Genomic DNA, 23649 nt, shown 5'->3' with positions numbered 1-23649 from the left:
AACCATGTAAGCAATATCATCTAACTGTTAGTTTTGACGTCTAAGATGCTTTATAGTTTAGGATCTGGCTACTTGAAATTCTCTATCTGTCTGTGTCTGTCTCTGCAGAAATGCTACATCTGTAGTTAGCTGGATTTGGATCACCCTTGGTTCAAAAAAGAGGAAGGTGTTCTTCTTTGAGTGTCTCTGCTCCCTCCAATGGGTATTGCAAAGAAGCTTCTCAAAGCAATATTCATGAGACCACTCCCCCTCTTACCCTTTTCCTCAATGTCACCAAATGTTCTGGGGGCAAGGATGTATAAAGAGTGCACAGTACCCTCTGTCATGTCAGCCACTGTGCTATATAAGAACGGCCATACTGGGTCAGACCAAAGGTCTGTCTAGCCCAGTGTCCTGGCTTCTGACAGTGGCCAATGCCAGGCGCCCCAGAGGGAATGAACAGAACATTCCCTGCCTCCCATTCCCAGCTTCTGGCAAACAGAGGTTAGGGACACCATCCCTGTACATCCTGGCTAATAACCATTAATGGACCTATGCTCCATGAATTTATCTAGGTGTTTGGGTTTTTTTTAACCCTGTTATAGTCTATGCTAGACTGAAGTGGACCACTCTGTTCTGTTCGGATCCGAGGTTTTTCTCCGTTCTTTGCTAATCATTAAGGATGATTGTAGTTTAGTGCTGAGTATGGACAATTAACTTAAATTAGTAGTTCAGTTCCAGGTTATGATGGAACTGAAGAAAACGAAGAAACCGGGGTTCAAGAGATGTGCCTCATGCCTAGCTGTCTTCCCAGCATTGGATTACCATGTTAGGTGCCTGAAGTGCTCAGGGAGTACTGTTTTTCTTCTGGGTGTTCTGTTGGCCGGATTTTCATACCCAGAGCTTGCAGGGAGAGGCAGAACAGGTTGCAAGTGCTTTTTCTTGAGTCCTGCATCCTCTGGATCCAATGTCTATGGGCTTGTCTTCGCTACAGCTGCTGGTTGATATAAGCTACGCCATTTGAGTTATGTTGGTAGCGTAACTCAAGTCGATGTAGCTTAGATCTACATACCACAGGGTCCACACTATGCTATGTCGACGGGAGAGGCTTTCCTGCCAACATTGCTTCCTCCTTTCATTGAGGTGGAGTACAAAAATCGATGGGAGAGCATTCTCCCATTGATTGAGCGTGTCTTCACTAAATCGATGCCACTGCATCGATTGCAGCAGTGCTAATTTAGCTGTGTAGTGAAGACAAGCCCTGAGAGGCCAGTTTTGGCTCCTGTAACTTTCTCCAGCAAGCCAAAGCACCTTAAAGCTTCTAGGAAATCAGAACCCTCATTGGGTAAAGCTCCTGATCCCGCTGCTCAAGCCGTCATGTTTTTAAAGGTACTGTTATTGATAGGGAAGGGCAGACTGCCTATTACATAACTGAGAGCCATGTTATGGTCTCAAGCTGTGTTGGTTCCAAAGAGGAAGGCATAGAAAAACACAGCCACTGTTAGCAGTGCCAGATCCTGCATGTCTGATTTGTCAGATCATTCTGATTCCGATAGGTCCTCTACAGCTCCAAAACCAAGTCTGGTTCCATTTTCAGCTTCGAGAACCAAAGGGGTGGATTTGAATATTTCACTAGATCCTGTGCCATCCAGATCTTTGGTTCTGGCTTCAAACCCTGCTCTATTCCTGGGTTCCTCTTTGGATCCAAAGAGGGCCTTTACTTTAGTGGCTGATGTATGCTGTTTTGCTTCTGAGTATTTCTCAGATCTGAGTGAGAAGCAGAGGGTCTTGTGGAAGAATTATAAAGAAAACCTATTAAAACAATAAAAGCATCTACACCAGGAGTGGCCAATCTGAGCCTGAGAAGGAGCCAAAATTTACCAATGGACATTGCCAAAGAGTCACAGTAATATGTAATGATTATATACGTGTGTGTGTATATATGTATATGCGCACGCACATAATCATACAATTCGATAATGTATGTATATTATGCCTTTATAATGTATAGTTAATAATAACAACAACTTGTCTTAACCTTTTACTTAGTGGGACTTCTGGCATTCTTTGCTGTCAGTGAAGCAAAGTTTGGTTTGTGTTCAGTTGTGCTCACATGCAGCAGTTCTCTTAGGTGGCTGTCTGTCAAAACGGATCAGTGCTTGGATTTCACATGTTGAGAAAACTGACTCACTGAGATAGATTGAGGCAAACACTGAGATTAATTTTAGGGCTGAACTTCTGATGTTAGGGTATTTATCCTTTGGTACAAATTTCCAGAAAGTAAAGGTCCCCTCTGTCTTCTGAACAGATTTCAATCTGTCATCTTCCAAAAGTTCTGTTATTTCCCTCTGGGATATTGTTTCATCAGTGACTAAACAGGGGTTCAGACAATTGGCTTCAGCACCAAAAGGGTCAATCAGAAATCTGATTTGAGGTCTTTTCCACTGCAGAACTTGGAATCTTTCCTCAAAACTGTCCTTAGGATCTTTAATCATGCTCACATATCTAGTTGTGCTCCATTTTAGAGATTCTGCTGCATCTTCTTTTGATCTGGCTTGAAGTTGTGACATTGAGGGAAAGTGTGTCAGCTCTCCCTCGAGCATTTGTCTGTGAAACAGCTGCAGTTTGTTCATGAACGCAAATACGCTTTGCACTAGATTAGACAGCAACTGGAATTTTCTTTGTAAGTCCAGGTTTATCCAAATGCAGCAGCATGTTTACAAGAAATGCCAAAGCTAGAATCCACCCAGGATCTGTAAGCTCAGGGTGTATTCCGTGCTTTTTCTCCATAAACAATTTTACTGGTTCCAGGTGCTCCAAAAAACGGGAAATAACTTTACCTCTCGAGAGTCATCGAACGGCACAGTGAAATGGCAAATTGGCAGGGAAGTCGTCTTCATCCAGATCTTTGATTCGATTTTTAAATTGTCTGTGACTTAGTGCGTTTGGGCAAATGAAATTCACAATGTGCAAGACAGGTTTCATGACGTGATCAAATTTGAGATTTTTAGATTCCAGTTGCTCCAGATAAATAATACAGTGAAATGTCCAAAATTCAGGAAAGCTCTCATCAGACTTACAAAGCCCTACTAATCCATTCACAGACCCCCCCCCCCCCCATGGATGGAGCCCCATCTGTTGCAATGACAATGAGCTTCTGTAAAGGGAAGTGGTGTTTCACAACTAACAACATCAGTACCTCCTTTAGATCTCATCCACAAGTTCTGTCCTTTTAGTGGCACGATATTGAGGAGTTCTTCCCCTTTACAACACAGTGGTCAGACACAGTCCGGAGAAATACCGATAATTGGGGTTTATTCTGTACATCGCACAACTCATCTAAAGCGATGCTCAAATATTCTCACTGTTGAAGTTGCAAGTACAGTTGTGATTCGATGTCACTGATAAGATCGGAGATTCTGCTTTCTATTGTGTGGTGTGAAAGCTACAGTCCAGAAATTTTCTTCTGTAGATTCTCGTTCTCTGGTGACAGGATTGACATCACATCAGTGAATCATGTTTTTATAAACTCACCTTCAGAGTAGGGCTTTTTTGCACGGGCTGTATGCCAGACCACATAATAGGACACTGCAGACTGCAGCGTTAATCGGTTGGCAAATCTGGTGAAGACCTGGGCTTCTACATCTGTTTGTTTTTTCAAAATTTTCAGTTTTAAAGTGCGGTGTTCAGAACCTTCTAGGAATTCTTGATCCATATGTGCATGGGTCGAAGCAAAATGACGCTGCAAGTTTTGAAGATTTGAACTGAGATACACACGTCTGGCGAAGAAGACACATTGGCTTACCACTGAGTTCAACGAAAAAGTACTTATTCTCCCAATCCTGTTGGAAGCCTCAATTTTCATCTGTGTATTTTCTTTTCTATTTGCACTTGCCTTCCATTGTTAGATGGTCTAAGAAAAATTTTGATTACAAATTTCCATACCAGCTAGTTGCTATGTGTTTTTATTGAAGGAGACACAGGCGCTGGCTAGGGTTTGCTATAACCTTGGCTGTACCCTAGGCCCTGCCTCCAACTCCACGCCTTTTACCAAGTCCCCAACTGCACCCCACCTCTTTCTGCCCCATCCCGCACTATTTGGGGCCCTCTCCCCCGGTGAGCCATGTCCTCACTTCTCCCCCCCCTCAGAGCCTCCTCAATGCTGAGCACCCTCCATATTCCCCCCAGAGTTGGCTCCTGGCAGGAGCTTCACATTATCTTCTGAAGAGTTGCATGCGGCTCCAGAGCCGCTGGTTGGCCACCCCGATCTACACACATGCTGATAAGCTTACAAGACATCACGCCCAATTCTAAGAAGGGCTGTGGCAGATAGGTGCTCAGTCCTTCAAACTCCACAATGGGTAGTCACAAGTTCATATCAGATTTTGCTCAGAAAAAGAACACCCATGAATCTGTGAATCACTCCTTTATGCTGTTTGGTTCTTTGATTTTTGGGACTTTGGGAACAGGTAATCACCAACAAAGGGTCCCTTCTCAGGGCGAAACTTCGAAAGGCTGAGTTCTTGCATACACAGAGGATGTATGTTTGCATATGCCTCCTCACAATAAATTTTCTAACTTTGTCCCATAAATTCATTCTTGTCTGGCACATAGTTTCATGTAGTCTTTTGAAGCGCATGACGCTTCCCAGGATTTATATTGGTCATGTCTCCCCCTGTAGAAATTACATATAATTCCACAATTCAAGAATTTTGCATCTTAATACAATGGACTCCAAACCTACTAAAACTTAAATCAGTAAGGTAAATGGCTGCATCTGTCACAATAGCATCTTTCTGTATTCAGGACAGGATTTGAATAGTATATAATACATAATGCCTAGGCCACATACTGAACAGTGAAGATAAAACAAGCTATTGAATAGTTGGTCATTCAGTAGCACCGTCCATTTTGTGCACTGAATGAGGCAGATGACCTGTGGGAAAAATATGTGATCATGTAATTAAAGACAGTATCATAATGCATATACACCAGGAGGTTAAATTAAAGTTGCCCAGGCAACTTAATTCTAGTATTTCCTAACTTTTGAGTGTTTGGCTGTAGTATAGTTGTTTGTGTCATATTGCAATAATTAATTGTGCAGTACTGCTTATGTACCAGAATGTTTGTTTGCTTGTGGCATGTCTACACTATAAACTTAAGTCGCTCTGATGTTAGGTCAACTTACAGCTGCCACAGTAATTATTACAGTGGTTCATGTCCACACTGGCCGCCTGCTGTTGATGGTGTGCATCCACTGATTTAAGAGGGGCAGTGTAGGGAGCTGAGAGAGCCTGGGTTCTCAGTTCTGTGTGCAGCTCCCTGATGGAAGCCTCCCTCTCCCCCTAGACTGCATGTTGGGAGCACGGCTTCCCCTGTGGCTTCTGTGGGGGAGCTATTTGCCCAGAGCCCAGGCAGAAGCCAAGCTCAGGGCAAGGAGTCCAGAGCCTGGACAGGAACCCAGCTTGGGGCAGGGAGCCCCCCACCCGCCACAGGCTGCCAGCCACCGCTGGGAGCCAGGCACTCTTGTCAATTTCCTGGCTCTAGCATGGAGCCATGAAATTGATAAGAATGAGGGGCAATAGTTGATATAAGTAACCTGCAGTGTCTATAAGGACACTGCATTTCCCGAACTACGCTGACATAAGCCTCTCATGGAGGTAGAGTTATGTCACTGTAGTAGGGCAGTTATATCGGTGGAAGCAAGGCTGTAGTGTGGAAACTGACATAATTAGGTCGATATAAGCTGCTTTTCGTCAACCTAACTCAGTAGTATAGACCAGGCCTTTAGTCACGTACTCAAGCAGTACTAGAAATGTCTTTTAACACACAGGATCAAATTAATCCCTGGTCTGAGTGCTAAAGTGATTGGAACTTGTACCCACTTAAACCTAATGGGCTAAATTCTTTCTGTGTTTTAAGTGAAATTAAATTAGAGTTAATACTTCTGTTATAGTTGGGGGTGATAAGTGTTCATATGAAATAAGGGAGAAATCTACTATGTAGATTATAGGAGTGGCTGAGGTGACATCTTCATACTGATTATTTATAGGAATATCAAAGTTGCCACAGAGGGCTTTCATTCGGTGACTTGTGCTTTCCAGCAGTGTCTGAATCCAGAAAATCATAATTACATGCCCTCTCTTAGCTTACTTGCTTCTAATTTCTCTTTTCTTTTGTTTTTTGGTGAGAATAAGCATACCCTTTTAAAATTAATCCTTTAATCTTCTTACAGACAGAGAGTGCCTGGGCTGAAGAATATTTAGAAAAGAAGAAAGGATCTCACAAGCGGTCAGCATCCTGGGGCAGCACAGACCAACTCAAGGAGGTCAGGAAAGCTATTGTTTGAGATAAAGTTGGGTCAGGCTTGTTGTCTGCATATTTTATTACCATGAAGTTTGAAGAAAGTGCAAACGTTTGTGTTTAGTCTTGCCATATAAAGATTGGAGGTGGAGAAAATAGAAATACATGATGGCTGATCTGTCTTTTAACTGATAGGATCACCATGCAAGACACCAATATTTAATGAAGTGGGGTAGGGAAAGCAATGAGAAATCAAGGAAGTATCTGTTAGCTGAGAGGAATTCAAATGGTAGTATAATTCCCGTCAAACTGAATTCTTCTTTTTGTGATGATCCAATATTGTATTCCACTGAAGGTTATGCGCCCCAAGACGGAGCTTTTGAAAGTAGTACTGTTCGGCGGTCCGCATGTGCACACTGTGCCGCATCATGGCCTTGCCTGAGATGATAAAGGGCATGTGGGCTATCAGCATCTTGAGTTTTTTCTCACCACCTCATAGTCTGAGCCACAGCTTCTACTCTCCAGTCGTCCTTGTGACACACTTTCTAAAACTTTTCAAAACCTGTCCTTAGTACTGTTAGTAGTTTAGATTTCTTAGTTGTTCTGCATTTACTTTTTCTGTTTTCTGTTCAATTCTTGCTTTCATATCTGATTTACGACTTGGGACACTGCTTCAGTGGTGTTTCCTGCCAAACGTTACTCCACTCCAGCACCCGGGCCTGGGTACTAGGTATGCTGAAGATGCCGGGGTTCAAAACCTGTGATTCTTGCCCCCACTCATTTTCCATCAACATGCACCAGCATGTACTGCTTGGGGGAAGCCCCACATTGCGTCCAGGTACAGTATCCGCCTCCCTTGCTCATACTCAGGCAAACCAGATGCTCTGCCTCAGGAAACACCTTATGGAGGCTGCCATGGGATCAACATAGGATTCCCGCTGGGGAACACCCCCTTTACATTGGCCTGAACAGGTGAAGAATGCCCCCTCTACTGCGGAACCGTGCACTGGGGCCTAGTCATGAACCAAGGAAGCATGCACATAAGCATGGCAGTAAGTCTTTCTCCAAATCTAATGAGGACTTGGTACCATCCACGGTTTCCGGCCACGAAGTATCTGTGTGTTGTAAGTCTCACAAGAATAAGAAATGGCAGCACTGATCACTAGATCCACTGGTATCAATCACAGACCCAGTGACTCCACTGGCATCCCACGAACCATTGGTCTCCAGTTCCTGATACCGACTCTTCCAGCGGAACAGATACCATTGACCCCTGGGAGAATTGGAAGTGCCCTGGATCCCCATGAGTTATTCGCACTCCACGACCACTGATCCCATCACCAAGTCGAAGGGACCCTTTGCCCGCTATGCTCCTCCACCTCCCGTTCCAGGAGTCCTAATGGCACCGCCATTTGTTGAGGTTTGTGAATCCTCTGTTTTGGATTATATGGATCTCTGACACAGTCCACCACTCCTGTTCTGGAAGCGCGACTACCGGAAGGTTCCGACAACACTGGGGCACTTCCCCACCTTGCGTTGCCTGCAGAGCTTGAATCGGGCACTGTGGTCCCAAGCTACACAACAGCAGGGTCAACCGGGTTGGCCATACCAGAGATCATGGCCACAGTATTCACCCTCTGAACAGTCCCACTTGGTCTGGGAGGACTTCCCCACTTCATCACCACAACTCTCGTCAGACAAGAATTCCAACATAGCCCTGGATGCTGCACTGATTAGCCTGACTCCAGCAGTACTGACAGATCCTGAGAGGCATCCCTCATCTTTCGAGGATGCAGCTGCCTCTTCAATCTCCTCCTTCCCCACTGATGACGGTTGCCAGTTCCAGGAATTGCTGTGGAGACTAGCTAATGCCCTACACGTTACCATAGAGGAAGTACTAGATAGGCAGTTGTAAATTGATGGGTCCACCCTTGGAACCGCTGACAACTTGTTCCCTGCTCTACATGTCATACAAGGGGCATTTCTGATAGCGATAACCTCAGCAAGGAGGGTGTCTGAGCTCAAGGCCCTAACATCAGAGTCCACTTACACCGTGTTCTATAAGGACAAGGTTCAGCTCAGGTCACATCCAGCTTTCCTCCCGAAGGTTGTCTCCCAATTTCATATGAACCAGGACATCTTTCTCCCAGAGTTCTATCCTAAGCCACACTCAAGCGGCAAGGAGCAGAGGCTTCACTCATTGGATGTCTGCAGAGCAGTAGCCACCTACTTTGAAAGAACAAAACCATTTATGAAGTCCATTCAACTGTTTGTGGCCATGACAGACAGGATGAAGGGTCTTCTAGTCTTTTCCCAACGAATTTAATTGTGGATCACACCCTGCATCCCTGAATGCTATAACCTGGCAGATATGCCTGTCCCTCCACTTACAGCATACTCTGCTAGGATTCCGGCTGCTTCAGCAGTGTTCCTGGTACAGGTTCCGACCCAGGAAATATGCAGAGCAGCCATGTGGTCCTCCATACATACGTTCGCCTCACATTATACGATTACCAAGCAGGCCAGAGAGCATGCACCAGTCGGGGGAGGGGGTGTAGATGAAGGTGGTTGGGGCTCAGCAGGTGAGTGGGGTCTGGGGCTTGGAATGGAGATCTGGGTGTGAGGGACTCGGTGGGGGGGGTCCAGGTGCTTGGGCAGTTAGGCTTGGTGGAGTGGGGGTCTGGGTTCAACTTGTTGGGGCTCAGTGGGGTGGGGGTCTGGGTGCAGGGGACTCATCTGGGAGGTCCATATGCAGATAGGGTGGGGCTCATTGGGGTGGGGGTTCTAGTGGGGGTGCTCAGCAGGGGTGTGTGGAGGGGGTGAGGCTCGGCGGGGGGAATCTAGGTATGGGGAGGTCCAGCTGCATGGGGGTTGGGCAGATGAAGTAACCCCCCATACAGTAACCCCATCCCCCGTTGCTTAGGAGCAATGGGGGCAGGAAGCAGGAGAGAGGGGGTTGCAGAGCTTCCTGCAGCCAGGGGAGGTTTGTGAGGGTGGCTCAGCCCTGGCCCTTCCTCCTCCTTGCAGGTGAAGAGGAAGTCAGTCTTCCCCCATCCTCAGCCCAGGCTAGTAGCTGAGCCGAATGCAAGCTAGGTGCCACCAACTCAGGCATCCCCAGCCCCACCCCCACCATGCACCAGCACTGCCGGAGAGGAACCTGTGACCGTTCTTGCAGCTTCCCTGTCAGAAGTCATTTTTCTGCAGGGAAGCAAAGAGATCTGTGGGGGACATGAATTCCACATGGGCGCAGTGGTGCAGAGTTCCCCCAGGAATAACAAATGAAATGCAGCCATGTGGAGTTCAGTACACACCTTTTCCACACACTATACATTAGTGCATGATTCCACAATGGATGCTTCATTTGGAGCAGCAGTCCTCCATTCCACAGTGTCCTCGCACCATTCTCCCATATAGGTACTGCTTGTTAACTGCCCTCAGTAGAATACAATAAGGGACCATCACTGGAAGAAGAAAACAAGGTTACTTACCTGTAACTGAAGGCAGTCTGCCATACCCCTTATTGCCTCGGGTGAGACTATAATGCGGCACTACTTTCAAAAGCTCCAGCTTTGGGCATATGGTGCATGCACGTAACGCTCACTGGAATACAGATAGGGGCTCCGCATCTGGAAGAATCTTCATTTACTGGTAAGTAACCTTGCTATCTTCAGGTACTGTCATACTGGTATGTGAGAACTGGGAATAAGTGCAGGTCTTCATAGAAAAATAAAAGCTAATATTTTAGTATTGTGTTTTATCTGTAGAGTAGCTGACTCAACATTATATCAAGTAGATTCTCATAATTAGCAATGTTTCCACTTTTACTTTTTTGATAATAGTACATGTAGTAATTGAATTGAATATGCAAAGGGAAATCTGAGACTCTTGTTCTTTTCCCTGTCAGATTGCAAAATTGCGTCAGCAGTTGCAGAGAAGTAAACACAGCAGCAGGCATCATCGGGATAAAGAAAGACAGTCTCCATTCCATGGTAACCATGCAGCCATTAATCAGTGCCAGGTAAGGCTATGCCTCTTCTCAGGGCATTGTGGGAGTTAACATAATGTTAACTTCTGTGTGTTCCAAGTAGTGATTTTTAAAGAAAAAATACCACCATATGTTTTGAAATACTTGATTACTGCTGAATGATGTATATCTGTGAAATGTATAGAACCTTTTTGTCTTATGAGATGAAACTGATTTTTTGTAGCTGAAGTGCAGTGTGTGTGGTGTGTGTTCTCTAAATTTTAAAAACTTTAAAGGGAGTTTGGTGAAGAATATACTAATTTACAACGTAATTTGTAAGGACTCTGAGGCAGAAGGATAATATAGTTCAGTTCACTGAATTAGAAGTCAATCAGCATAGATAAATTTAATCTAATTCTATGAAATAATCTGACAGGTAAAGTGATGTGTCTAGGGTTATGAATTTGCTTATAGAAAACTGCATAGAACCAGCCTGGTGGTATAAGTGGTAGCATCTTGAGAGTGAAGTTTAGTTTCTTCTTGGCTCTTGGGTACTGGGCAGTCCTGGGCTGAGTGCTATGGAGGTATCCCAGTTGTCCATCAGGTAGACATGAAGGGATTAGGAGTTGACGCTGACTTCCTTTGAAAGGAGTCCCATTCAGTTGGAAAGATGGTAGCTTGTGAGTGACTGAAGGAAGAATAGTGAATCCCTAGTCACAAACTGCAGAAGAAGGATGATAAGAATATATTTAAAAAGCATTTAATTTTTCCTCTAGAACTGTAGAGGGTATGAAAATATCCATTCAGAAGTTCTTTACTACTTCTGTGTAACTAAATTCATCCTTGTGTTTAGGATGAAAGGAGAAGCATAGATGTCTTCCCAATAGGTGCATGTTCTTGTCTCTTATCACACTCTGAATTCCTACCATGATTTCTCAAAAAAAAAAAACTTTAAATTTTAGTATCAGACATGTACAACCAGTTGAAGAAATTGTTGGAGTTGCACATCATGGTCTCTGCACATCTTAGATTTTCAAATCGGTTCCGTTTTGTATCTAGCAATATGAATTTGAGAAAAAGTTCTCCTTCATGATCATGTTAATTGTTCCTAATAGAGAGTTTCCTCTGACGGGTTTCCCCCAGGGTGCCATCTGGAACTGGGGTACCACCAAGTCCCCCTGACTCTCCAGCCTGGGCTTCCCCTCACACTGTGCTGCTATAAGTTTCCAAGCCCTCCAGGCTTGCTCTTTCACCAGCATACACACAGGTAGGGATACACTCAGCTACAGAATTTACAGGCTGCTGTGATCAGCTCTGCATGGGGAAGCGACAGCTAAGGAACTGCCACGCTGTTCAAGAGCATTCCCTCCTCTGGGGTGTGAACCCAAAATTACACCATCTTGTGCTGCACAAAGATCTGTACAGTGTAAGCTCATGAAATTTGCCCCCTCCCTTAATGTGGAGAGAGAATATTCAACAGCTTTTTGCCTCAAGGTACAAATTCCCCACACTGGTTTGTGATGAAGCAAAGGCAAATTTATTAAATACAAAAAATAGATTTTAGGTGATTATAAGGTGGAGCAAACAGATGAAAGCAGGTTACCTAGGAAGTAAACACAAATGCAATCTGAGCTTAATACACTAAAGAGATGGGATATAAGTAGCAAATTCTCACCCTAAATGATGATTTAAGCCAGCTGCAGAGATTTTTAAGGGGCCAGCTGCCCTTGCTTGCAGCTTAAAAACTCCAGGTGTTCCTTTCACAGGCTAGAAATCCCTCTAGCCTGGGTCCAGCAGTTCTACCCCCAGTTCAGTCTTTGTTCCTCAGGTGTTCCCAAGAGTCTCCTTTGGGACCAGAGTCAGTGAAGAACCACAGTGATGTCACTCCCCTCCCTTAAATAGCTTTTGATATGGTGGGAACCCTTCGTCTCCAAGCTTGGTTCCAACGCTCTTCAGTGGAAAAACACTGGTATTCCAAGATGAAGTCCAATACTAAGTGATATGGTCACGTGCCCTGATAGTGTCATAGCAGCCATGACTAGGAGGCTGTTTGTACATCCTCAGGAAGGCTCCCCAGTGGAAGATTAGCTTCTTCTAAGACCTGTTGTTCTCCCGAATGGGCCCTTCCCAGCCAGACACCTAGACTGACAATCTTTTGCCTAGTGGGCAAGTAGGATAAGTAGGATAATCATATTCAGTAAATCATAACCTTTCAATGATATCTTACATGACCTGTCTTGCATAAAATGCATCATAAATATGACATACTCAATCATAATATTAGTATGGAGATTATGGGGTGTAGTTCACATTTCCTTTCTAATCTAACAAATTGCAAGCGGGACCATTCATGCCAAGCATTGGTCTCTGGCTCCTTCCCTTGCAGATTTTTGTTCTTGTTTCCCCTTGGGCAGGGAAAAAAAAGAGGTCATGTAAATCATCACTGATTGCCAAAATGAGCAGTAAGTCTAGTTTTAGGGGAAGAGCAAAATTTGGGATGTTTCTTCTTTTTGTTTAATGTGTCTTCCAAAGAAGAACAAACACACCTCAGATCTTAATCAAGAATTTCTGGATTAAATCAAAAAGAACATTCTCACAGTTAATCCACAGACTAATAGAATGCATCTCTAATAGACCCTGTCACTATCGGTACTTGAAATTCTTCTCGGGAAACTGTGTTTCCAATTCTTTGCCCTGCCACTTGGGCTAGCACCTATCCTCTGAGTTCTCTCCAAAGTTGACAGTAGAATTGAATTTGAACCCTTTCAGGAATTGAAGGGTGAGCATTATCTAGATGACTGCTGATTTGTACCCTGTCTCTAAAACTGTTTGTCAAAATAGTTCCCAATCTGACTGAACACTTCAGAGCTTTGGTGGCCTGATTAAACTAGGACAAAAGCTCTGTGCAATAATCACAATAAATAACCCATGTGAAAATGAGCTTTAACAGCTTCCACCACCCACTCCCCCAGAGCTAATTTAACTAGTTTCATATCACTGCAAGATTCAAGAAGCCTTATAGCTACTAAGATTTATCTCTTGCAAAGAAATGTTCCCAGCAACTGGTGTCTGGAAGAGAGCTCTCCAGCTTTGGTTATCCTAATGGAGCTGGTGTTCGAAGCAATCTCTTCCACATGCTTATTCTACTTTAACAGGTGAAAACATGTTGTTTATAGTCTAACAACCTGTTTTTTTTTTAAAAAAAAAAGTGCCTGTTCAAAAATCTACTCCAGTAGTAGTAAATTAGTGTCCAGATATGTTAAGGTTTCTGAGCAGAGCACTATGTTTTTAGAGATTTGTAAAGAAATCAAGTGTCTTAATAGTTTCTCTAAACATTACATTATAAAGCTCTCTTTGTAGGAGAGTGTTAAAGATGACTATTAAATGCCCAAGAATTTTTCTGTAGTGGTTGGAGGATCCTATGCATTTGGGTTGTTAATGATTTGCATTTGCACAGAAAATAACAGTTCTTCTTCGAGTGCTTGTTCACATCAATTCCAGTCAGGTGTACGCATGTCATGTGCCTGATCGTTGGAAAGTTTTCCCTTAGCAGCTCCCGTCAGGTCAGCTGTGGAGCCCCCTGGAGTGGCATCTTCATGGCGCTCAGTATATGACCCTGCGGACCCGACCCCCCGCTTCGATTCCTTCTTACTGTCTATGATGACCATTGGAACAGTGCTCCATTGCTCAGCAAGTGCTCTCTTAGTGTTCTTCTGTTAAGTCATTTGAATTCATAGTTAGTTTAGTAAATAGATAGGTTGGGAGCAGGGTCTCTCTCCAATCCCTAACCGCCCCTTGGCAATTTTATCACTCTTGGTGAGTGAGGCTGGTCCAAGAATCTGGTTATAGTAAGGCTCTTCCTTCATCTACTCTGTGAACTCCTTAATAGCTTTGCAGCATACTGGGCAAAGTTACGGTCTTCAAGTAGCAGATTTCATTTCCTTACCAAGAAAAAGTTTGCTTTTGCTATCATTTTAGGAAATACAATGAGACTTGCATTTGAGATCAGTGCTTTGTCTAAACATCCTTATTTTTGGAGTTTTTATAATTTAATATTTAGGTTATCATATGGGTTGTACTCCCTCAAGAGAACAGTAAGATCTTTAGGGACAAGGACTCCTTTTTAGTATATTCTAACCATTATAAAGTGCTGATACATCTATAGGACACTCAGCATTCCCAGACAAAAACAATATTAAGACAGAGGGAAGTTTGAGAAAACATAGTAATTCGTTTAAGATAAAATGCATTATGGAGATGTAACAAAGCGGCCTTTGGCATAACACTACTGAGAGTATCAATTCAGGACAAATTGCTTAGAGCGAGGCAGTTACAACCCACGGCTGGGTCCTTTCCTACTAAGGCACACCAAACCAGCCAAACACAGACGATTTTGGTTTTACCCCACTGGCTAACCAGAAGTCATACAAGCAATTCCCTTAGACACTCTATTTTCCCAGTATCGCCACCAGCACCGCTCCTTATGGGGATGAATGGTTATGAAAACCAATACCCCAGTAAAAGGAAAAGGTTCTCCCGATCCCAAAGGCCCAAGCCCCAGACCCAGGTCAATATACCAGTCAGATCTTACCCACAAATCATGCTGTTGCCAGTCCTTTAGAATCTAAAATCTAAAAGTTTATGCATGAAAAGAAAAAAATATAGATGAGAGTTAAAATTGGTTAAATGGAATCAAATACATACAACAATTGCAAAGTTCTTAGTTCAGGCTTGTTTCAGGCTTGATAAGATTACTGCTGATTTAAACCAATCAAGTCTCTGGAGTATAAACATCCCTGCTTTGATGGGTCGTTCAGAGCTTCAGTTTCAAGCACAGTTCCTCCAGAGGTCAGAAGCAGGATTGAAGACCAAATGGAGGGGTTTCCAAGGCCTTTTATATCTTCTGCCACATGGAAGGAAACCCCTTTATTCTTACTGTGGAAAATCACAGAAGCAAGATGGAGTTTGGAGTCACATGGGCAAGTCACATGTCCATGCTTGACTCAGTTTGTAGGCAGCAGACATTGCTCACATGCTAGCTTGAATATTCCCAGATGTGGATTGGAGTCTCCCACAGTCTAGTGTTAGTTAAGTGTTTCTTGATAGTACTATTTTGAGTAAGAGCCCATTCTCAAGAAGCTGACCAAATGCTTCTACCAGGTAGATTTGTTTCTGGATTATTTAAAGACAACAGTTTCTCTAAAGCACGGCTATGCTTTAGTAATAGTAGTAATTAATAAGTAAAAGTAGCAAAAGTAATAGTGTAATTAATATATTAGGAAATGTTACCACATAAATATATGAGAGAGAACTCTGTGGCAATTTCTGCTCAGGAAATGCTTGTAACTCATTGTTCATGTAAACAACAAAAATTCAGCATTCCCAGAACCACCAAACTTGGAAAAGACTTTTAACAGTACTCAGGCTTCAGCAGAACATGGGAGAAGTGCATGTGTGGTGGTGGGAAAAGTATTACAAGGAAAGTAAAGATAAGCCAGCAGAAAAGGTGAAAAGTCACTGATGAAGCAGCCCTCCCAAATCTAACCAGGGAGAGAAGCAAGAGCGACAGAATTAGCAAGTTTGTTTATAATACATCTGCTCTGATAACAGCTTTTATTAGTGCTATATCTTTTTCACCATAATATCAGTGCCCAAATACCCTGAGATTATCAGCATTTACATCAACAATGAGAGAGAGGACTACTAATGCCAGAAATACATTGTTTTAAAAAAAAAAGACCCCATGAGCATGCAGTAGTGTGGTCTCCTGAAGGCCATCACATTGCTGCAAGAGAAAACACAAAATATGTTGCTCGTGTCATGTGTGTTAAGTTGCTTAAGCAAGTACTTCCGCCAAAGAAGCCTGTTCTTTCAATGTAGTTGGGGAATTCCTTTGGGTGGCAGTGTAGTTAGCACAGAGTTGTGCTGTCTCCAGTAGGTCTTTTGGGAACTTCCATTATAAGGTTGGATGGGAAGTAGGTGAGTAGTGAGGCAATTCTTACATTTATTTTAGTGACACAAGAACAGAATGGGATTGGCTTTTTAGGTTCAATGTTGATTTGGGCCACTACTTCAGCAAACCTTTGAATTTCTAGCTATTTTAAATTTTATTTTTATGATGCAGTGAGTAGCACTGAAGGTGCTTGGTGATCCCTCTTCCATTATTGTTTGTTTTGTCCTTTGGTTCTGATGTTAATGTTGCAATGCATTTTCACTTTGGTAAGATTTACAGACCATTTCATGGTTTCTAGCTCAAATGTCTTCCCTCCCCTGTATTTTGTTCCTAAGAACGCTGTTTTCTCTCCACAGTCCACTGCCCTACGTATCCGTAAATCAAGCTAAGCTGATTTGACACCAGTTAAAGATCTGGCCCCCCATCTTTATCTTCCCCCAGCCTCAGACCTCACTACTTTATCTCTCTTGCAGTCTCCCCACATTCATCCTTGGATATTTGATGATCCCACTAACTTGTCTGGCTCTTACTTACTGACCTGTTTTCTTGATTTACTGCCTTGGATCGGTCTATCCCATTCCATCCTCCCAATCACTTCCTTGACATTATCTTTGATCAGGAAAAAATATAAATGTAGAGAAGCATAATATACACTTTCTTGGAGGTATAGGATATTGGAGTCAAAGATTTTGGACACGTTTGGGAAAAATAGAAGTAATTCCCTATACTGGCTTTCAGTTGTTTTTCCTCTTATTGAAAAGTCTAATTTTTTTCAAACAAGAAGGGCAGGGGTGGAAGGTGAAGAAGCAAGAGTTGAAAAAGTAATGACAACCTGAACTATGGAGCAGCTAGTGCTTTGGTTTTAACACGGATGAAGATTTCCAAACTTGTGGTGTCTCCTGGTGTCTTTTATGATGTGCAGTCCATCTAAACTCACCACACCCGCTGATGCAGAACAGGTGCTTCATTAAATAGATAACCTCTTTTCCAGGAGAAGTAAGGAAGATAGTACACAGTTCATGTTTCTCATTCCATAATAAAAGAACTTGAGCAGGTTAGGAAAAAAAATTCATTTTAAAATTGATCAAAATGGAGTTGCGGGGGTTGGGAATCATGAGTTATTCTTTTATTTTGATCAGCTGTAACTGGAACACTGAGCCTAGGCATTGTCCTTCAAGAGATCAGCACACAGCTAATCATAGCTCTATGAAGAGACCGGTTTTTTTTTGTTTTTTCTTTAACAATTACCAATTTAAACCCCTTGAAATTGGAGGAAGACCTACTAGTTGCATTGTAGAGAGACTTTTTTCCAACCCTGGAGAGTCAAATCTAATGTGCCTGAAGACTTGAAAGTGCCTCACATTTCCAATCACTGGCAAGAGCTCAGTGGAAGAGAGCACTCAGTTGCTAGGAAGAACATCAGGCAAATCCCAGAGCAGCACCATCAGTAAAAATTAGAATGAATACCAGGAGGGAGCAGGCTGATTGGTTGTATTTACCACTCTCTGTTTCAGATTAACAATTACAAACAGAGGAAAGCTGAAAGTAATTGGAAAGTCTTAGAACAGAAATGGTGGAAAACATCTTGAGTTTTTAAAAAAAAGCCCAGAAAACAAATTATGTAAAACAAACCAAGTTAACATTTTGTAATGTACTAAATCTTGAAATGCAAAAAGATGAGGAGATTGACAGTAATGAAATATTTCTCTCTCAGTTTAGGCCATTCTCTAATCAGCCTATGACCAAAGCTGCACTTGAGCAAAGGCTTCTGCAGAGCATTCCACTGATCTGTCTAGCTTATGGGGTACCAGTACCGAACCTCTTCTTGCTGTTAGAGAAGATACCACTCAGGACAGTCCCTAAAGTTCCTGCTGATGCAAGAAAAGGTCCTTCTTGAATGCTGTACCATGCCTCATCTGCAGTTACTTTAAAAACTGCAGTGTGGATGTTACAATGTTCTAAGTCAGTATAAGAGAGCTGCAGAAACTTTTTGGAAAATTGGCATGAATCTCCATTCTTCATGTGGAATCCCCTGTGGGCTGTTGGTTCCAGGAAAATGATCTAGATTAAGCTGCAAGAAAGCTCATGTAACTCCTGTGGAAAATTTCCAAAGCAACCAGTGACTCATTTATTTTTTCCCTACAGCCGTCGGTGAGAGACCAAAACAAAAAGCATAAGCAAACATTTCCACAGAGGACACACGTCATGAACCTACAGCTAAGGGTAGCATAAAATCTCTCCTTTACCTGTGAAGGGTTAAGAAGCTCAAATAACCTGGTTGGCACATGACCAAAAGGACCAATAAGGGGAGAAGATACTTTCAGATTTGTGGGGGAAGGTTTTTGTTTTGTCTCTTTGTTGTTATCTCCAGGACAGACAGGGACCAGGGTAGGAAAAATATATCTCCTAAAGCCATATGTGAAATAAGCATCTTAGATTACAAACTGTAAGTAATAGCAAGGAAATGTGTTAGGTTATCTTTTGTTTTAGCTTGTGAATTTTCCCTATGCTAAGAGTTAGATTTATTCCTGTTTTTTGTAACTTTAAATTTTGCCTAGAGGGGAATCCTCTGTTTTAACTCTTACTACCCTGTAAAATTATTTTCCATCCTGATTTTACAGAGGTGCTGCTTTTACTCTTTTCTTTATAATAAAGTTTTGTTTTTAAGAATCTGATCGGTTTTTAGTGTCCTAAAAACCCAAGGTCTGGTCTGTGCTCACCTTGTTTACCTATTTGGGTGGTATATTATTCTCCAGCCTCCCCAGGAGAGGCATTGAACAGGCTTGGGGGGATATTTTGGAGAAACAGGAACTCCAAGTGGTCCTTTTCCTGAATCTTTGTCTAACTCACTTGGTGATGGCAGCATACTGTTCAAGGACAAGGAAGAATTTGTGCCTTGGGGGAAGTTTTTAACTAAGCTGGTAGAAATAAGCTTAGAGGTCTTTCATGTGGGTCCCCACATCTGTACCCTAGAGTTCAAAGTGAGGAGGGAACCTTGACAACATATACAGTGCACTCCTCTTAAATTGTTGGCCCTTCCTCCTCTGCCTCAGACTCGGAACAATTTCCTTAGAAGTTGAGCTGCAGTGCTTAAAACAACTGGGACGTTCATTCTACTTGGCTGTGAGCCAAACTTGAGTTCCTTATTGGAACAAATTCCTGTATATTAATAGTTTAGTGAGGGAAATAGTGATAGTTTTACTGAGGGGGGGGGAAATAGCATTTAAAGACTTAAGAATTTTGCCCTGTAAATGGAATTTCACTGTATCCAAGTTAGCTATGCAGTCAGTGGATTCCCTTGAACTCTGTATAGCTGCTTTGGATGCTTATAGTTCTTAACTGTTTCAAATACAATAATTTACTTCCTTTTAAATTAAGATAATTGTGATCTCAGTGTAGAAAATGTTAGAAATTATGGTAATTTCATATTAATGAAACGATTCAATGCTTTTTCAGTTTTCTGTACAAAATCAGTATAGATAAAGTGTATACCTGTGCAATCTAAGTAAGCATTTCCAACACCCTAAAGTGAACTAATAAAGTTTTGAAAACTAATAATTGTCTCAACCAAGCCATTTAGTACATTGAAAATTCAGAAGTGGGCTTCTGAGAGGATGTAGGTAAGAGTTCAAGGACATTGAAATAAAACAAAAATAACATCAATGATGAATGATGATATACATAAATAAGGTGTCCTTAATACTTTAGATTGATTTTTTTATTTCAGTGGAATTAAATAAGCCAGTCTTTTGGTAAATACGAATTATTTAAAAATCACTCATCAGTGTGTTTGGGAAGTTGTTCCATTATCAGTGTGGTTTAACTTTTTTCCTTCCCTCCTTTGAGAAAAGTTGTTGCTTCCCTCTGCCACTTCACTGTTTTAAAAACCTTCAACAGGATTTGAAAACCAAGAGTTACAATGTACAGTAGGTAATGTATCGTTGCAGAAGAAAATGACATCCTAAATTTATAAAGTTGAACCCTGATTTGAGTTATATAAGGTACAACTCTAAGAATATATTACATTTCAGTACATATACCTTAGTGTGTCTATGCTGCACACCAAGCTTGGACTCTGACTCAGTTTTGAGCCCAAGCCATCCTTCTGTCCACACACAAATCAGTCTGACTCAAGTCAGCAAGCACTTAAGACTTGGGTCTTCGTCCTGCTGTGACTTGGGTCCAAGCCCTTTCATTTTGCACTGTGGATGCAGGTCAAGCAACATACCGGACTCGGAAAGTCAGGGTAGTGCAGTATGGTCACATTAGCATGACTGTGAGACCCGGGTCCAGTGTGAATGCTCAGGTGCAGGCTGGGAAACACCAAGTTGACAAGCCCAGGTCCCACAGACCTGGGCTTGGCATGCAATGTAGACATACCCTTTAAGGGTTTTGCTCTCTACTCACAATATTTCAAAGAACCATTATGCTGTGTTACAGAAAGATGGCTGCCTAGATTGGTTCTGCCTGTAGCAGGAAGGGGAGGGACTGGAAATCAGTCCTGGTGGCCAGTTTGGTCATAGTTTGTCCTTTTATTTCCACCAAGAGCTATATTGATAGCCCTCATCCTCAAAAAGTATATCATGAGATGAAACTCCCTACCCTGACTTGGCTCTCTGGGAGCAGCTACAACCTTCCTTGTTAAGTATTATGTGAGGTTCTGGTCCCAGTGTTACCACTGCTGTTTAGGAGGTGGAGACATGTCTGTTTCTGAAACATGCAAATATTTGAAATCTTCAAGACAACTACATGGAGCAATCCACTTGTGTTTGTCAAGCATGGATTGGATTTAGCTGCTAGATTGGATACCAAATTTGAGTGACTAGTGCTCCAGTCTCTATTGAATTGATGTTACTTATTCCCACCCTCCTAAGAAATACTTATCAGCCACCTACGATGGGATCCATACTGACACTTGAAGAGAGAATGGTTAATTAGCCCTAGAGAAACTGCTTCTTTTAGAAGTTGTAGTCCATGTGGATCCTTGCCCTGTCCTCCATCCCCATTTTTTGGAGTGCACAGCAGACACAGGTTTCAAACTGCAACTGAGGGAGTGCTGAGGCTAGTCTTCCCTTTATGTTCCTCACATGGGAGCATGAGGAGGGTGAGGGTGCATGCTGATGGATACTGCTACATAGAAAAGATTACAAGCTTGTGTGCATAGGGCTATATGCACCTACAATGTAATTCACACTCACTACAACTTCTCAAAGAGCTACAGTTACTGTGGAGTAAATAACCATTTGTTGTTGGTGTTTCCTCTCTCCTCTGTTTCCTTCACCTGCTGTTCAACTTTACCACTTAGTTCAAAAAACACTAATGCTTAAATCAGCCTTCTGTCTCTCATGTTAAGTCCGTTCCCTCTGCTCCAAATCCAGGGCTGCCCAGAGGATTCAGAGGGCCTGGGGCAAAGCGGGGGAGTTGCAGCGCTTGTACTCAACTGGTGGCAGTCCGGGTCTTCGGCAGCATTTCAGCGGCAGGGGGGCCTTCAGTTGCTCCGCGTTTTTGGCAGCACTGAAGGGCCCCCCGCCGCCGAAATGCTGCCGAAGACACAGACCACCGCCAGGCCAGGACTCACGGGACCCCTGCGGGGCCTGAGGCAAATTGCCTCACTTGCCCCCCACTCTGGGCGGCCCTGTCCAAATCTTCTTTCCCTTATCCCATAGATGTGTCGGGTCACTGTGCAAGTATCTGCCATCTTCATCTGTCTGAGGCGACACTGAGATTCACCTCCTTCCCATCTGCTTAGATGCAATCCGTCCATCACTTCCTCAGCTTTCTTCTGGGTCTCATTCCTACTACCCTCTCCTTCCATGCTGTCTTTGCCAGGTCCCGTTCCTTCATTCTCTGTATGTATCTGAACCAGCAAAGTCATGGTTCCTGGATTTTATTCACCACATCATGAACTTTGACTTTCATCCTAATACTTTCATTTTGAAGTCTATTTGTGTAACTCCTCTTACGGGGCAGAGATGCCTCATCTCAGACATATGAAAGTGTTGAACTACCATCTCTGTATCACTAATGTTTCTGCACCATATAGCATTGCATGCCATTGTTACATACAGTTGGGCTTTTAGTCTCAGTGGCATACACTTGTCCTACGCAACCCCTGAGATCGTATTTGATGCTCGTCTAGCACTCCCCAGTCTGCACTGTATCGCATGTTCAAACACATCATCTTCTGTAATCCAACCGCCAAGGTACTTGAACTGGTCAATCTGATTTAGTCTCATTCCATTAATCACTGTGTCTAGTTTCTTGTAGCATCTCTTCAGACCTAAATGACCTCAGTTTTAGTCATGCTCATTTCGTTCCACGCCTACTCAGCTGATCACACTACTGGTTTAATATTTCCTCTAGGTCATATTTTGAGGACGGCATTTTTTCTATGTCATCTGCATATGGCAGCTTCTCACCATTTCCTACTAACATAGTTCATCAATATGATAAACAGCAGCAGACTGAGAGCCAAACCCAGCACAATCTGACTTTCAAAAGGGTGTGTCATTCCAAAACACGTTCAGATAATTGTTTTGGTGATCTATCTAAGGCATTCACCATAGTTATTAAGTCCTCAGACTCTCCATCTTTCCTCAGCGCTGATCTGAGAATCCTTCTATGAGCCTTCTGGTATATCTTTCTAGGTCTATAAAAGCCCAGAAGCTATCCTCTTGGTCTCTTAGCCATTTCTCTATTCCTTCCTGGATTAAAAACATTATCTCTCTGGTTCCTTGTCCTTTCCTAAAGCAGATCTGCTCTTGTTTGAGGTGGGGTTCCATTGTTCTCCTAATCCTAGAATCTAAGACAGGGGTCTCAAACTCAAATGACCACGAGGGCCACATGAGAGCCGCATTACTGACACCTCCCCCCTGCCATCTTGGCCCTGCCCCAACTCCACTCCTTACTGAGGCCCCGCCTCTTCTCACCTCTTCCCTGCCCCCATTCCAAGCCCTTCCCCAAAATCATCTCAGAACATCTGTTTTCATCTAAAGGCATATCTTTCGTCTTAACACAACTAAGTTTGTGCTTTGTTTTGATAAAAATTCTTTTGGCGGAAAACAGTATTCTTTACATTTTTTAGCTTTTTTCTTAAGTGTAAATCTACAATATTTATTTACTCATCATTCCTTTGGTTTTCCAGGCTCCCATCCCAAAAAGTGTAATTGTTCCTGTTATACCCATAACCAAGTCGACAGGATCACGTTTCCGGAACAGCATAGAGGGGCTGAATCAGGAGATTGAGATAATAATTAAGGAGACAGGAAGCAAGGAAGAACAGCTGATTGTAAGTATCTACTGCCCCCAAAAAACTGTTTTCAAAATAAGCTTCCTTTTTTTAAGAGAATTTTTCTTTTCACATTAATGACTTATTGTACAAACTTGGTAATGTAAATTTGCACATGATTAACTTGTCTTCTACTATTGAAGCAGAATAAAAAATTTCCTA

General features: G+C 42.8%; 1 protein-coding gene across 2 annotated transcripts in view; it reads left to right on the top strand.

Annotated features, from left to right (window-relative positions):
- FAM117B (family with sequence similarity 117 member B) overlaps window positions 1-23649 on the top strand; it is a 74903-nt gene that overhangs the window by 36323 nt on the left and 14931 nt on the right. For both annotated transcript variants that reach the window (XM_030580301.1, XM_030580302.1), the window contains 3 exons: window positions 6215-6307; window positions 10187-10300; window positions 23344-23487. In XM_030580301.1, coding sequence (XP_030436161.1) covers window positions 6215-6307; window positions 10187-10300; window positions 23344-23487 — 351 coding nt within the window. The remainder of the gene's footprint in view (window positions 1-6214; window positions 6308-10186; window positions 10301-23343; window positions 23488-23649) is intronic.

The sequence above is a fragment of the Gopherus evgoodei genome, chromosome 11, assembly GCF_007399415.2.
Source record: "Gopherus evgoodei ecotype Sinaloan lineage chromosome 11, rGopEvg1_v1.p, whole genome shotgun sequence".
NCBI classification, from domain to species: domain Eukaryota; kingdom Metazoa; phylum Chordata; order Testudines; family Testudinidae; genus Gopherus; species Gopherus evgoodei.
This window is presented reverse-complemented; position numbering and strand designations above follow the sequence as displayed.